The 14,206-nt window shown below is 44.1% G+C and overlaps 1 protein-coding gene across 1 annotated transcript; it reads left to right on the top strand.

The window, feature by feature from the left end:
• Positions 1-1,419: 1,419 nt before the first annotated feature.
• On the top strand, positions 1,420-13,440 carry STC1 (stanniocalcin 1). The gene is made up of 4 exons (XM_004579061.4): positions 1,420-1,732; positions 3,677-3,819; positions 4,443-4,654; positions 10,338-13,440. Exons 1-4 carry the CDS (start codon positions 1,615-1,617, stop codon positions 10,606-10,608), a joined length of 744 nt encoding a protein of 247 aa, XP_004579118.1. The 5' UTR covers positions 1,420-1,614; the 3' UTR covers positions 10,609-13,440.
• The last annotated feature ends 766 nt before the right edge of the window (positions 13,441-14,206 follow it).

The following is a 14,206-nucleotide window of genomic DNA, read 5'->3' as shown; positions in this document are numbered from 1 at the left end:
TCTCACCAAGAAGTGCACTGGTTTACCTAGCAGGTTTAGTCTTGCTTTAACTAGGTTATTGTTCCAATGTGATCATGAAGTTGCCAGGCCTGAACACACAGTTTATTAATTTTCAGGGCTTCTCCATTTCTGCCTGGGGTGTGTGTGTGTGTGTGTGTGTGTGTGTGTGTGTGTGTGGCTGGAGAGGGCAGGAGTACATGTGAGTATCTATGATAGCTAGCACACCTGGAGTTTGGAATTCTGCTGGTGACTGAAAAAGATGGAGTCAAAAGTTAACTGGCAGGGCCCTGTGGCACGGCCCAGCAGCTAAAGTCCTCGCCTTGAACACGCCCCGGGATCCCATATGGGCACCGGTTCTAATCCTGGCAGCTCCACTTCCCATCCAGCTCCCTAATTGTGGCCTGGGAAAGCAGTTGAGGGCGACCCAAAGCTTTGGGAACCTGCACCCACGTGGGACACACAGAGGAAGTTCCTGATTCCCTGCTTCGGATCGGTGCAGCATCGGCCCGTTGTGGTCACTTGGGGAGTGAATCATCGGACGGAGGATCTTCCTCTCTGTCTCTCCTCCTCTCTGTATATCTGACTTTGTAGTAAAAATAAATAAATCTTAAAAAAAAAAGTTAGCTGGTAATGCTAGAAAATGACATTGTAAAAGTAGAAGAAACACCAGAGTCACAAGAGGCCAGATCTGAAAACAGTGGCAGGACAAGGCAGGAGCTACTGACCAAGGTCATAGAAGAATGGGGGGTGGGGAGAGGGGAGCAGGGAGGCGCCACAACTCAGAGCCATCAGATCTCAGTTCACCAAGGCCTGTTCACATGTACATACACCCCTCCTGCAAGGGCTCTCACACACTAACGTACAGCCCAAAGGCACACTGATTCAGTGATGTGCAATGCATGTGCCTATGCACACACAAAGATGTGAAGATATTGCCTATGTGGCTTACAACACAAAGAACAAGGAACATACTGTTAAAATTAAACTCAAACTGTTGTAATTAGGTTAAACTCTACTCCAAAGGAATCACACCTCCCTACCCTGCCTACCCACGCTACACATTTTCCTCAAATAGCTCAGTTCAAGGGAAAAAAAAAAGTTGGATTTCGAAAAGCACCTTGGAGAGGTGCTTTAGTTCAATCAATACAAAGTTATCCTTTAATTCCAGGAAAACAGCTTTTTCACACATCTCTGCACACACAGCCACATACCCATATGAAACATTGGCAGCAGGTACTTTTAATGTGCTGGAAAATATTTCTAAGAAGTCAAAAAGCTCCAGCTGAATAAGCGAGCTCTCCGATTGGCTAGCCAGCCCAGTTGAGAATCCTGATTGGTCCCTGATCCTGAGGACCGATAAGAACGGCTATAAAATCCCTGGGTGCAGCTCTTGGGCCCCCAGTTTGCAAAAGCCAGAGGTGCAAGAGGCAGCCACTGCAGCAGCAGCAGCAGCGTCCTCGGGAGCAGCATCAGGAGCAACCAACACTCCACCAAATCCTCACGTACGCCTTCAGGGTATCCAGATCCACATCTTCACTCAAGCCCGGAGAGGGAGCGAGGAAAGGGGGGGGAAGAAAAAAAAAACCCAACAACTTAGCGGAAACTTCTCAGAGAATGCTCCAAAACTCAGCAGTGCTTCTGGTGCTGGTGATTGGTGTTTCTGCAACCCATGAGGCGGAGCAGAATGACTCTGTGAACCCCAGGAAATCCCGGGTGGCGATTCACAGCTCAGGTAAGCACAGACCCACCACGCTTTCTCCCCCGAAGGGCTGTCCTCATTTGCCTCTCACTTTTGCAACTGTGTCTGTGACGGCGGATCTTGATAATAAATGTGCTTCATGCCTAATGGCAATAAACTGCCAGTGTAATCCAATAGCCTTAGGAAGTGGAGCTCCTTTGTTTAATAAATTGCATGCAACTAACGAAGAAGCTGGGGCGCTGGGCTGAGGGTATTTCATTGCATAAGCCTAGCCTGATTGCCTGAAATCTGGCACGTACCCTCCTGGGGGAGGGGGCGGGGGAGAGGCTTGCATGTTGGCATGCTTCAAAGCGCTCTCTCTACTTTCCAGGGGCTGATTGCAAGGTGAGGCATGGCTAGCCTGATGCGGTCCCTGCTCCTACCACCCTGAAAACCTCTAAGTTGACTTTGCTTCCTCTTTTGATAACCGGCACAAAAGATCTCTCTTTGAACTGGTGTTCCAAACCGTAGCCCTCCAGTCTGATAAATCCAGGGCGGATTCAGAGAAAGCCTTTATACATCCCACCCCCAACACCGCTGCCTGCCTGCCTGCCCCCCTCTCTCCCTCTCTCTCTCTCTCTCTCCCTCTCTCTCTCTCTGCATTCAATTGCCCTTAACCAAAGAGCCCCTTGAAAAAAGAATCTTTGTGAAGCACAAAGGCTTGTTTGCCCAAGGGGAAAGGTCTCCCTGGAACAGCTAACTGTGCACGCTCTTGTTCTTGGAGGACGAGAGACGTGAGGAAGCGGGCACTGACACCTCTGCCCCTTGACTTCTCGTGCCCCACTTGCTCCTCTTGCATCTCTGCCCACTCTCCGCAACCTTCAGCAGAGCTGGGCTCTCAGGTGTCAAACGCTGCAGACCAGACGATGCTCCCCTTGAAAGAGCACAGGTCCCTGCCTAGAGGAGAGCTTGTGCTTCACTTCCTTTTGTAGTTAGTTGCTATAGAGATGCCGTGATTCACAATTCGAGCTTGCCTAAAACAATAGCAGCCCTAATGTATATTAAAACTGCTTAAAGCAAAGTTATAATTTGAATGCGTGGAAATATATAATTAGGGAAATGACTTGTAACATCCCAGAGGCTGCGGGTGGTGGGAGGGGGTGGGGAAGCCTAACTGAACCATGCTTTTGATCTCAGAGGAGAATCCTATGGTATGAAAGCTGCAGATCATTTCTTGCCGAGCAGCCTGCCAGAACACCCCCCTCCCCTGTGGGAGAGAAATTACTTTTATGGGAGATCTTATCCAGAATGCAGAAAGCCTCCTGCAAGTTCTTTGCGGTTTTCTTCCCGTCTTGCACAAGGGGTGCCTTGGCCTTGTAAATCCACACCTGTGATTCTCTTAAAAAGAAAAAAAAAAAGAGAGAGGGAGAGAGAAAGAGAGGCCTTTAATATGAAAGATTATACACACCTCCAAGCACCATTCTGTGGAGGGGGGGACATGCATGAATCACATTCCTGTCTACCAATATGACCATGGTAAGTTGACCGCTCCCAAGTAGAAGGGTCTCTCTCTAAGTTGCCCCCTGGCAAATCTCTCCCATTTAGACTCATACCCCATGGACTGCATGTTTTTGAAAACCAGATGGATTCTCCTGGCCCTTCCACCTCCTCAATGGGACCACCTTTCAAGTGCTAAGCCATGACCTTTGGTTCCATAGACGTGCTTAGAAACTGGGTATTCCACAGACTCCAACCTTGCTTCTCTAGCCACTGGTAGGATCAGGAGACTATCTCACTCCCTGTCCTTCATTGCTCTAGCTCTTACAATCACAAGGGCCCATGCATCCCCTTTCTGATCCCTACCCATCCTGGACTGGGCCTATCTGTGGCCCCTCAGGCTGACGTGTAGGTTCAGTTCGGACGTCCCTCCCCTGCACCCATTTAATCCCACTAGTTGTCCTCACCATTTGACGCATTGGATGTGTCTGTCTCTTTCAGCTGAAGTGCTTCGCTGCCTCAACAGTGCTCTGCAGGTTGGCTGTGGGGCTTTTGCATGCCTGGAAAACGCCACCTGTGACACAGATGGGATGCTTGACATCTGTAAATCCTTCTTGTTCAGCGCTGCTAAATTTGACACTCAGGTAATAAGACCTTGACCCCTGCTCCTGTGAGCTGCTTGTCTTTCAGCATGTGTTCGACCATTGTTCTAAGGAATCAGCCTGCTCATTCAAAAGTCCATCTCAAAGTGTGTATACACATGCACACTATGGGCCAGGAAATAGGCCCTAGAGAAGAAACTTCCCAGCCCCCCTTTATGTGTGATTGTTAAGGAGCTGCCAGAGGCTGGCTTGTAAGAGGAGGGGTGGTGAGAAGAAAGGCTTTTCCTCTTTGAAAGCAAATTTAAAAAAAAATTCTTCTCACCATATGACCTAGCATCCTATCTTGCAATATGAATTCTCAAAGGCTCAATCCCCAGAATACAATTGTTAGCCTACAGGGTGCTTGATTACGGTTCATCTCTATCTTTTTTTCTTTCTTATTTCATTACTGAGGTCCTTAGGTCCTCAAGATAATCTGAGGGAGAAGGGGCAGTTTTTTCCCCTGCTTTTTTTCTTTTCATCCTTGGCTACGGAGATAAATCTTCTCATGACAAGGATAATAATACCAATAGCCAAGGCAAGCCCCCTTATGGCCCCATGCTGTAGGACCCACAGTTGTGCCAAATCAAACTCAAGCTTTACCTCTTATGCTTCCTCCATGGCAGGGAAAAGCATTTGTCAAAGAAAGCTTAAAGTGCATTGCCAATGGGATCACCGCCAAGGTCTTCCTCGCCATTCGGAGGTGCTCCACTTTCCAGAGGATGATTGCCGAGGTACAGGAAGAATGCTATACCAAGTTGAACGTGTGCAGCATTGCCAAACGGAACCCCGAAGCCATGACAGAAGTTGTCCAGCTCCCCAGTCACTTCTCCAACCGGTATGAACTCAGTCCACTTTTTTTTTTTTGCAATCAGGAGAGGGGGAGGGAGTGGATGGCTGGCAGAGCCAGACTGGGAAGGAGGGTTAAATTGCTACAGTCACTCTCTTATTTTAGCTTGCAGTCTTCTCAGCTTTTGCAGGAAAAAATATGTTTGTGATTGAGTGTGACAGTTTAAGCAGCTTGGGTTTTTTTTCCACCATTATAGGAAAAATCTTTCCATGCAGGTAATAGAGTGCTTCATCTGCAGCATCGCTGGGTGCATTTTCATGGTCCTTTTTTGCTAGGAGCCTGAAAGACATGGTGAAGTTTCTGGAAACCACCATTTGAAACATCAGATTTCACTGAAACCATGACTATGCATATGATAATTGGGCTTGAGAAAAACTCTGGCCAAATGTCATAATGCAGATTTTTCCATCTGCATGCATTTCTAATCAGTGCCACGTGCAGTCACTGGGCATCTCCAGAATAAGCCTGCTCCCTTCCCAGAGACCCAGAGTGTCTTAGAGAAAAGTGCAATTGCTGATCTCAACCATTCCCAGGGTCCTTATGGGGTCTTAAGTTACCCTGTTGCTCTAGTTCAAGATTTCCTGAGGTGATATACTGTTGGGTGCCCAGACGACACTGATCCCAGAGCTCCTATGTGGCTCAGAGTCACTGAGCTACTCATAGCTCAGCAGCACGCCTTTCTTTGCCCTTGGCTTGCTGCCCTTAGCAACTTGGCGTGAATTCCTAGGATCTGAGAGAGTTGGCATCTTCCTGACATGTGGGTGCCTTAGATTTCCAGAGGGAAAGCTGGTGGAGCTGGTATGGCAGAACAGCAGCGGTGGGGCAGGCTGGACAGATCAAGTTGACTGTGATTCAGACTTGATTCCCAGGTCTGAAGTTCTATGGTTTTTTGACTCCCCGCCAAATCTGCATATATTCACAAAGACAGGCCCTGTGTCTGTGATTCTGGCCACCTGAGAGTTGCTGCAATTGTAAATGATTAGTTTTCTGGCCACGTGCCACCATACTCCTCCAGACAGTGGCAGGCATTTAAGACCTCCTAGGGTTCAGGAACAGTTGGTTCATGTGCATATATGTAACTAAAGGACTAAAAAAGCACCTCCTCCCAGGGAAAGGTGAAAGTCCCCAAGGAAACAGACTGAAAATTTCCTATTCACTCGTATTATAGGAGAGTGGCCTGATTTCAAAAACAAGTCAGTTTTCAAAAATTGCTTGCCTAGTCCGTGGAAGTGATCTGACCACGGAGCTCTTACACCATTTTCAATGATCTCCCTCTGATTCTTCAACCTTGGTTTTCAAATTCTTAGGAAAATTTTTGTTGCACAGAAGTTAAGAGTTAAGAGGAAAGCAAATGATAACTTCTTATATTGGAATGAAAGACAAAGTTATGTATATATGCAGTGGTTAGAGAGGAGGAATCTACCAATATAGTCATAACAAATGCAGATCCTTCAAGAACCTGTGAGAAAACATGGAACGTAATGTGATGTGTGACCAATTTCAATGCAACACCAACCACCCTACTACATTTAAGCAACCCCTTCCATGACAAAAGGAGAGATGTGATATCAAGGATAGTGCAGACACTGGCCTGTTGATTCCAACTTACTCAAGAAAAATACAGTAGAAAGAATTTTGGCAGGGTCATTTATCCTGTTAGTATGTGCCTTATTTTTAACACCTTTAGACAATAGTCACTAAGAATATCTTCTCATCCCCCTTTTTCATCATGGGAAGCTCACACTTACTGGAAAATTTCAGTGGGGAGAAGTATGGGCAGCCCTTGAAGACCAAAATCTTCCATATAGCTCTTAACTTACTGCAAGTATTTCACTCCAACTGGTTAAGATTATTCCTGTTCAGGATTGTAGAGATTTCCGGTTCCATACTGGGCTTGATTTACTTTATTTAAACTCCTCACCCTCATGAAACATCCTGCTTCCCCAGCCCCAGTCCCACCACAGACCCACAGCATTCCAAAAGGAAGCAGTTACAGGTTCATTCCACCTTCCTGTGACTTATCTAGCATGAGATTGGGGACTGAGAGATTCCAAAATCCTGTGACTGGATCAGGATCCAGCCAAAGAGGTTTTCCAAGACAAAAAAAATGCATCTCAAAGAAAAAGGATAGCTGAAGTCCCTCCAGTTGAGTTTGGAAATAACACCTCCAACCCTGAGGTAGCTGGGAAAAATCAAACAGGCAGGCAGGGTGGTGTGTGGCTTGGGAACCAATTAAACCAATCCAGATCCAGAGTGGGAAAACTGTCAACGCTTCCAACTCTCTAGGGCAAGGATAGGGAACAGGAAACAAAAGAATAATATTGATCAAGGGAAACAAAGGACTATTTATAAACCTTCACACAGAACGTTCCTAGGCAGTATGTGTGTATTTGGATATGCATGGCTGAAACAGTAGCTATGGAGAATATCTGATCTTACTTTTTATCAAGGTGAAAAAAAAGTCAGGGATGTAATTTTCAGAATGAAAAGAAGGAAGCAGGCTTCCTTTGTGTATGGGTGGTCAGAACAGTTAGCCCACCAACTCACTGCAGCATGTCTGATCCCTCTACTCTGAAAGTAAAGGAAGCTTCATAAATACTTCTGCAAAGGCACCCTACACTATTTTTTGTTAAATTGAGAAGAAAAATGTATATCAAGCCCATGAAAACACAGAATATAATAGATGAAAATACAGAGGTTTTCAGGACTATCCCATTTTACTGATTGAAGAACAAGAAATGCAAAGAGATGAGAGATATGCTGAAGCTTTTTACCCCTTGGGCCTAGAATTCACATGGCCTTAAGCCAAGCAATTTGATTTCTCCTTCAAAAATGACGTCCAGCAAATCTGCAGGAAATGTCCAAAATCCAAAAATAGAATACCAAGCACAACTGAATAAATATGTGTCCCATGCTGGTCTTCAATTAATTTTGTGCACAGAGAAAAGACACATCGTACCAAAAGTTACAGTGATACGGTACAGAAGGGCACTTAGCAAATAACTGACACTTGCTAAGGCAACTTTGGACGGAGACGCAATCTCGTAAGTAATCAATCCTTAGTAGTGACTTATAGGAGAGATCTCTTTTATTGACCAGCGTATCCCAGAGGTAAATGCCATGATCCAGACCTCAGTGGAATAAAGGTAAACGTATTTATCATCATGACACAATGACAGTCTGACAACTGCTCCTGTCTTCAAGGGGCTACTAATAGAGTCGGGAGCTTGCTGACATTCTCAGAAGCTCTTTTCTCTTGTCCTTGTTAAGTGAACCAAACTCCACGAGAGAACTAGGAAAGACACATATGAAAGAGGGAAGGGGAAACTAACAGCAGTGAGGCTATCAAGGGACATTTTCAAAACAACCAAGACAAGGCACCAGAGCTGGGCTGGCTGAGAAAACAACAGCAAAGACAAGAATTTTCTCAAAAAAAGAGAGCAGGCAGTTTGGCAACATGAGGCCACAGGAAACAAATGGCTCCAAAGCTTCTACAGAAGCTGAGTTTCCTTGGGTAATGGACTTTTCATTCAAACAAGAACTTTCAATTCTCCTTGAGAAGAAAGAACTATCCTTTCTTCCAATTTTTTTTCTAAGAAATTACCACACTTTCCAGCCTTTTTTGCAAGACTCACATCATATACCTGGTTCTTTCTAGAAACAGAAGATTAACTTCTAAGCTATAGAGTTCTTCTTGCACTGTATCCTCTTAGAATGAATCTCTTTCTAAAACAGAGAAAGTGACCCAGAAGAACTAGACCTTAGCAGAGCTCACAAGACTCAGGGGCGCATAAGGATCAGTGTGGAGATGTCTGAAGCTGTTGGGGCAAAGCTGTTTGTTTATTCTCAGTTTTTCCAAAACCAGTTTTCTCTTCATTTCTCCATCCAAGTAAGATCTACTTTGACTCACGCACTTTCCAAAGGGTTGGAAAATGTTCCTCTTTGCCAGAGCATCCCACTGTTACCCACAGCTGGATGTAATTCTTCCCAGAGGGAGGGACATGGCCAGGACTCTAGCAGTGACCCAGACACTGCACTTCGTTTGCAGTCCCCTGCTCCCTCCTGTTCATCCACAGAAGGGTGACTGTTGTGCTTCATTGCTCATATTCCACTCTCTTTACTGTATGCCCTTTGAAAGACCTCTCCTGGGGGTTAGGTTAGTTTGTAAAGATGTCTCATCCTGTGCTCCAGAGGTGAGTTAAAAATAAACAAATTTCTTTTTCTAGAAGATCCTGTGGCCCCAGAGATCCGTGAGCTCCTCTGAGGAAAGGGTTTTTCCACAGAAATATTCACATAAATACTGCAGGTCATGACCATCTCAAGAGTCTGCCATTAGTGAACACACGGCTAATGGGTTTTGACAACTGACACCTCATAATGGAGCACACACATTCCAACCCAAATTGGAAAATGCCTCAATTGTCCTCCCAACGAATAGGACAAGTGCTCATGTGCTATAAACATTAGACAGCTTTATTCTTTCCGAGTCATAACATTTAGCTGTGAATTTAAGTATTCAGAGGATTGGCTGCAAAGATGAAGGCAATTTATATCAAACAGAAGATTCTTTTATAAAATTTATTAGCCCTCCAGATAATTTTTTCTCTAAGAAGCATGACTTATTGGAGAACTTACTTACACTTTTAAAACTCTGCCTTCACAGTGAACACACACAGAATCAATAAATCTACAGTGAGTGGGCAATATAATACAATGATATTTGGTCATGAGGGATGTAAAGAAAGCAAAGAAATAAAATCCAAATAATGACTTCTACTTGTTGGCATGGACAGAAAGCCATCACAAAATCAGCAAATGCTAACTGAGTAATAATAACCAAGCATCTATAAGATGTCCAAAACAGTGTGGGAAAGTTCATGTAATTTGAACAGCAAGAACCCTTCCAGGCCACCCATCTTTCTCTTCCATACCTGCCTTGCTTGGCACCAGGCCGTCTGACAGCCACATAACTTTGAAAGATAGTGAAAATTAGAGCCTCAACAGATTTTAACAAAGCTAGCTGAGTGTATGATAAGCAGATTATCATAGATATCTAGATAACAGATAATCTAGAAAAGCAGTTGAGACACAGGAGACAAGAACCTTAGAACTTCAGTCAGAATATGCACTAATATGTACATACACCTGTACTCACTAACCACTAAAGCTAAGCAAAGATGCAAAGAGAATTAAAATAATTATCAACCCATGTGTGTGATCACTAATATGGGTATGTTGGGCTCCCACCGTGGTATTTGACTAACCCATCATGTGTTCTTGGGCAAGTCACATTAGCTTTTCTACTTTGTTTCTTTTCTCCAAAATGAGAGGGAAACTTGTACCCAAGGGTCTCTGGGATCTTTTCCTGCCCTACAATTCTGGCTTTCTAGAAATCTCACATATTATAGTTAGCTTGTTATTCAAAGTGTTGCCTCCATCTCCCAAACTCTAAACACAAAGACAGACTTGCCTTTCACGCTTGATTAACACAAGAAGCAAATACACCCAAACTAAGAAGATACTACCTAACTATTAGGAAACAAAAGCCACCTTCAGATGACAAGCTCTTCTTGTGTGTGCCATCTGTCCATGTGGGACTGGTACTGGCTGGAGTTAGGGTCATGCCTAACTCACTGAGTGATCACCACCTGTGCGCTCTTTCCCCTCACAGATACTACAACATACTCATCCGAAGCCTCCTAGAATGTGATGCTGACACGGTCACCAAAATCAGAGATAGCCTGATGGAGAAAATTGGGCCCAACATGGCCAGTCTCTTCCAAATTCTGCAGGCAGACCACTGTGCCCAAACCCACGCACGAGCTGACTTCAACAGGAGGCGCACCAGCGAGCCCCAGAAGCTGAAAGTGCTCCTCAGGAACCTCCGAGGTGAGGGGGACTCTCCCTCCCATAGCAAACGCACCTCCCATGAGAGTGCATAACCAGGGAGAGGTATTCATAAACCTCACCACAACTAGTATCATTTGAGGGGTGTTGACACACCAACTTCGAGTGTACTGTGCCTGGTTTAATTTTTTTTAAGTAGTTCCTATTTTCTATCCTCCCCCTAAAGAAAATTGCATGAAACTAGGCTTCTGTAATCACAATCCCAATATTCTGCAATGGCAGCATTCCCACAACCAGAATATGTTCCATCATTCTGCCTCTCCGCAGGAGAAAATAATGTCTTCCATCAATTTTCCTCTACCATGTCCTTCCCCAACCCCAATCACCCTCAATCACAAAACTTTCATGTAACTCCCCCATCATTGTAATTTGAAGATGTGGATCCCTTTAGAATGTTTGCCCTAGTAGAGTTAGCTGATAAGCAACAACTTTATTTAAATGCATGTCTTAACTGCTCATAAAGATGTTAAATGCAATTCGTGTTATGAATCTGTGCTGGCCATGGACGAATATGAATGTCATGTTTGAATTCTTGATCTCTAATGAGCTAGTGATCCTCCAATGTCTAATTTCCTTTCTGACACATTTACCAAATTGCTCAGGCCTGACTCTCTAACCAGACTTTGAGCCTTCATCTTCTTGCATCTAATGAAAAACAAAAAGCTAACATCTTTACGTACTGTAACTGCTCAGAGCTTTAAAAGTATCTTTAACAATTGTCTTAAAAACCAGAGAATCTTAAGGTCTAACTGTGGAATATAAATAGCTGAAAACTAATGTACTGTACATAAATTCCAGAGAACTCTGCTTAAGCAAAGCAGGATATAATAACTTTATTGCATATAGATTTAGTTTTGTAACTTAGCTTTATTTTTCTTTTCCTGGGAATGGAATAACTATCTCACTTCCAGATATCCACATAAATGCTCCTCGTGGCCTTTTTTATAACTATGGGGGTAGAATAGTTTTAACTCAACATCAAAACTTAAGATGGGCTTATATGAGATAGGGAAAACTAACAGGTTTATCTGAAGGACCCCAGGTAAAATCTTCACCTCCCAGCCCACCTCAACCCAGAGGCTACTTTTGACTTTGACCTATCTTGAAATAACTCTGTCACATCCAACTGGGAATTACAGCAATGAACAAAACAGATCATCCCTTTGGCCTTGGACCAATCACAGTGTGAAAAGGGTCTACTTTGTGTTGGGAAGTGGCAGCTCCTGACTCACTACCTTTCATCAGTGCCAGCAACTCTGGCAAATGATGATGGGGGTGGGAGGTTTTCCATTTAATCAATCAGGAATGAGTCAATTAGCCTTTGGGTCTTTATTCTGGAGCACTTGGGGCTGAGGGAGTATAAATAACCCTGGGCTGTCCAGCCTTAATAAACTCCTCTTACATTTTTGTCCTGTAGCATGCTGCCTGCCAAAGTAGTCCTGGCAGCTTGACCATCTCTGTAGGATCATTAAAAAAAAAAAAAGAAAAAAAAGATAGCAAGAAAGAGGGAAAAAGAGCTGGTGGTTTGATCATTTATGCCATGATGTTTACGAGATGGCGACCACCAAAGCCAAATGATGAACCTATCTATGAACAACAGTAGTTTCTCAGGGTTACCGTCCTTAAACCCAAAAGTCCCTTTTGAGTGTCACTGCCCACCAAAGGTCAATGTTGAGAGAGGAAGAGGGAGGAGGGGTAGTTCTGCAGGGGCCACTCCAAACTCGCTTAGGTAGAAATTATTGGTGCTTGACTCTCACTAGGCTAAACTCAAGATTTGACCAAATCGAGAAATAGGGATCCTGGTGGGAGGAGGGAGGGCACATTTCCAGAAAAATGATAAGCAATACAACTTTACCACAAAGCCTTTAAAATCAGTCACATGCTGCTCCAGGACCAAGAGCAAGTGCAGCAGAACCCAGCAGCAGCAGCAGCAGCAGCAGCACAGCCACTGCTGCCTTTGTCCCCACAAAGCCTCTAAGCGTGCTGACATCAGATTGTCAAGGGCATTTTTATACTCAGAACTGTCCCATCCCCAGGTCCCCAGGTCCCCAAATACATGGACACTGCCTTAGCCTCTTGGAAATCAGGTAGACCATTCTCTAAGTTAGACTCTCCCTCTCCCTCCCCACCACCACCTATCCCCAGGCAAGGCTGACTTCTCTGAATCAGAAATTATTCAAGTGTGTGTGTTGTGTCCATTTCGCAAACCCACTAAGCCAGGACCCTGAATGCAACAAGTAGTTCCTGAGGATTCCTAGCAAAAATTTCTTAGTTCAGTCTGGTAGATTCTCTTCGTTGGTTGTGACCTTTTTAAAGTGTGGTACCCACCCCTTCCCCTTTTCTCCCCATGATGATATTTATATATGTATCTACAATACATATACCAACAAATATGGAAAGAAGCAGTTCTCACAATATTGCTAGTTTTTTGCTTCTCTTTTCCCCACCCCGCCCTCTCTCACCAGACTCTTTCTTTCATCTTCAGCTTCATCTTCTGTTTGCTGCACAGCGTTTTGTGGGGGCTGTCCTAGACCAGTTTGCATGATTCCTCTATTGTGATTTGGTTGCACTTTAGACATTTTTGTGCCATTATATTTGCATTATGTATTTATAATTTAAATGATATTTAGGTTTTTGGCTGAGTACTGGAATAAACAGTGAGCATATCTGGTATATGTCATTATTTATTGTTAAATTACATTTTTAAGCTCCATGTGCATATAAAGGTTATGAAACATATGGTAATGACAGATGCAAGTTATTTTATTTGCTTATTTTTATAATTAAAGATGCCATAGCATAATATGAAGCCTTTGGTGAATTCCTTCTAAGATAATAATAATAATAAAGTGTTACCTTTGACTGGTCCCCCTCCCCCATGTCTTCCATTGTTATTCTTTGAAAACTTCTGGAATGAGAATTTCTGAACATAAAAGTCACTGAACTGATTTTCTCTGAAGTTGCTAATTAAGTGTCAATATGTAAATGAATATAGTTAAAGCATCATTTTCCAGATTTCTTCAAACTCATGCAATGACTCCCATTAGTCTCACTAAGACACTGAAGCCTAAGTTCTCTCCGAGACTGGAAGAAGCAGACTGTGGCTCTCCCACCTCCAGGCTAGGGGTCCTCCCTGTTGCGGAATCTGCACTCCCGCCATGGGAGTAATTCTGAAAGGATCTGTTTTCTCCTCCCTGCCAGGTCTTTGTTTACATTGTCCTCACCCTTTGAAAGAACTCTGTCTAGCCTACAAGCACAAGGAAAGCAAGGGGTCTGCCTGTTCACCAGGGCCCCCAAGAGGAAACGAGCCCCCTGAATATTTTAAATGAAGGATTCCAAGACAGTCAGAAGACAGGAAAAAGATAGTGGAATCACTGTGACAAGTGAGGCAGATAGCTGTGTCATTACAATAACCCAGTTCTGGGGTCACAATTCTCGGATTTGAAGTCTGGCCCTCTCATTTGTTAGCTGTATGAGGTCGGGAATGGCTGTTTCTTCTACAAAGATGGGGTACTGAAAATGATACATAAAAGAGCTTCTATAAAGTGATAAAATAAGTGAACTGCTGACAGCATTCCTGGTGCAGAGCTGTGTTCAGTAAGCACCAGCTGTTCCCATCACAGGCACAAAGGA

The sequence above is a fragment of the Ochotona princeps genome, chromosome 11, assembly GCF_030435755.1.
Source record: "Ochotona princeps isolate mOchPri1 chromosome 11, mOchPri1.hap1, whole genome shotgun sequence".
In the NCBI taxonomy this organism is placed as follows: Eukaryota; Metazoa; Chordata; class Mammalia; order Lagomorpha; family Ochotonidae; genus Ochotona; species Ochotona princeps.
Note: the sequence above shows the minus strand (reverse complement) of the source record. Positions and strands in the feature narration are given on the sequence as shown.

What these genes read in the sequence shown, in the direction of transcription:
- STC1 (XM_004579061.4), top strand. Translation starts at nt 1,615, where the DNA reads ATGCTCCAAAACTCAGCAGTGCTTCTGGTGCTGGTGATTGGTGTTTCT. An exon ending in GGTGGCGATTCACAGCTCAG is followed by an intron (nt 1,733 to 3,676) that starts GTAAGCACAGAC and finishes TGTCTCTTTCAG; the next exon opens with CTGAAGTGCTTCGCTGCCTC. An exon ending in CCCAGTCACTTCTCCAACCG is followed by an intron (nt 4,655 to 10,337) that starts GTATGAACTCAG and finishes TTCCCCTCACAG; the next exon opens with ATACTACAACATACTCATCC.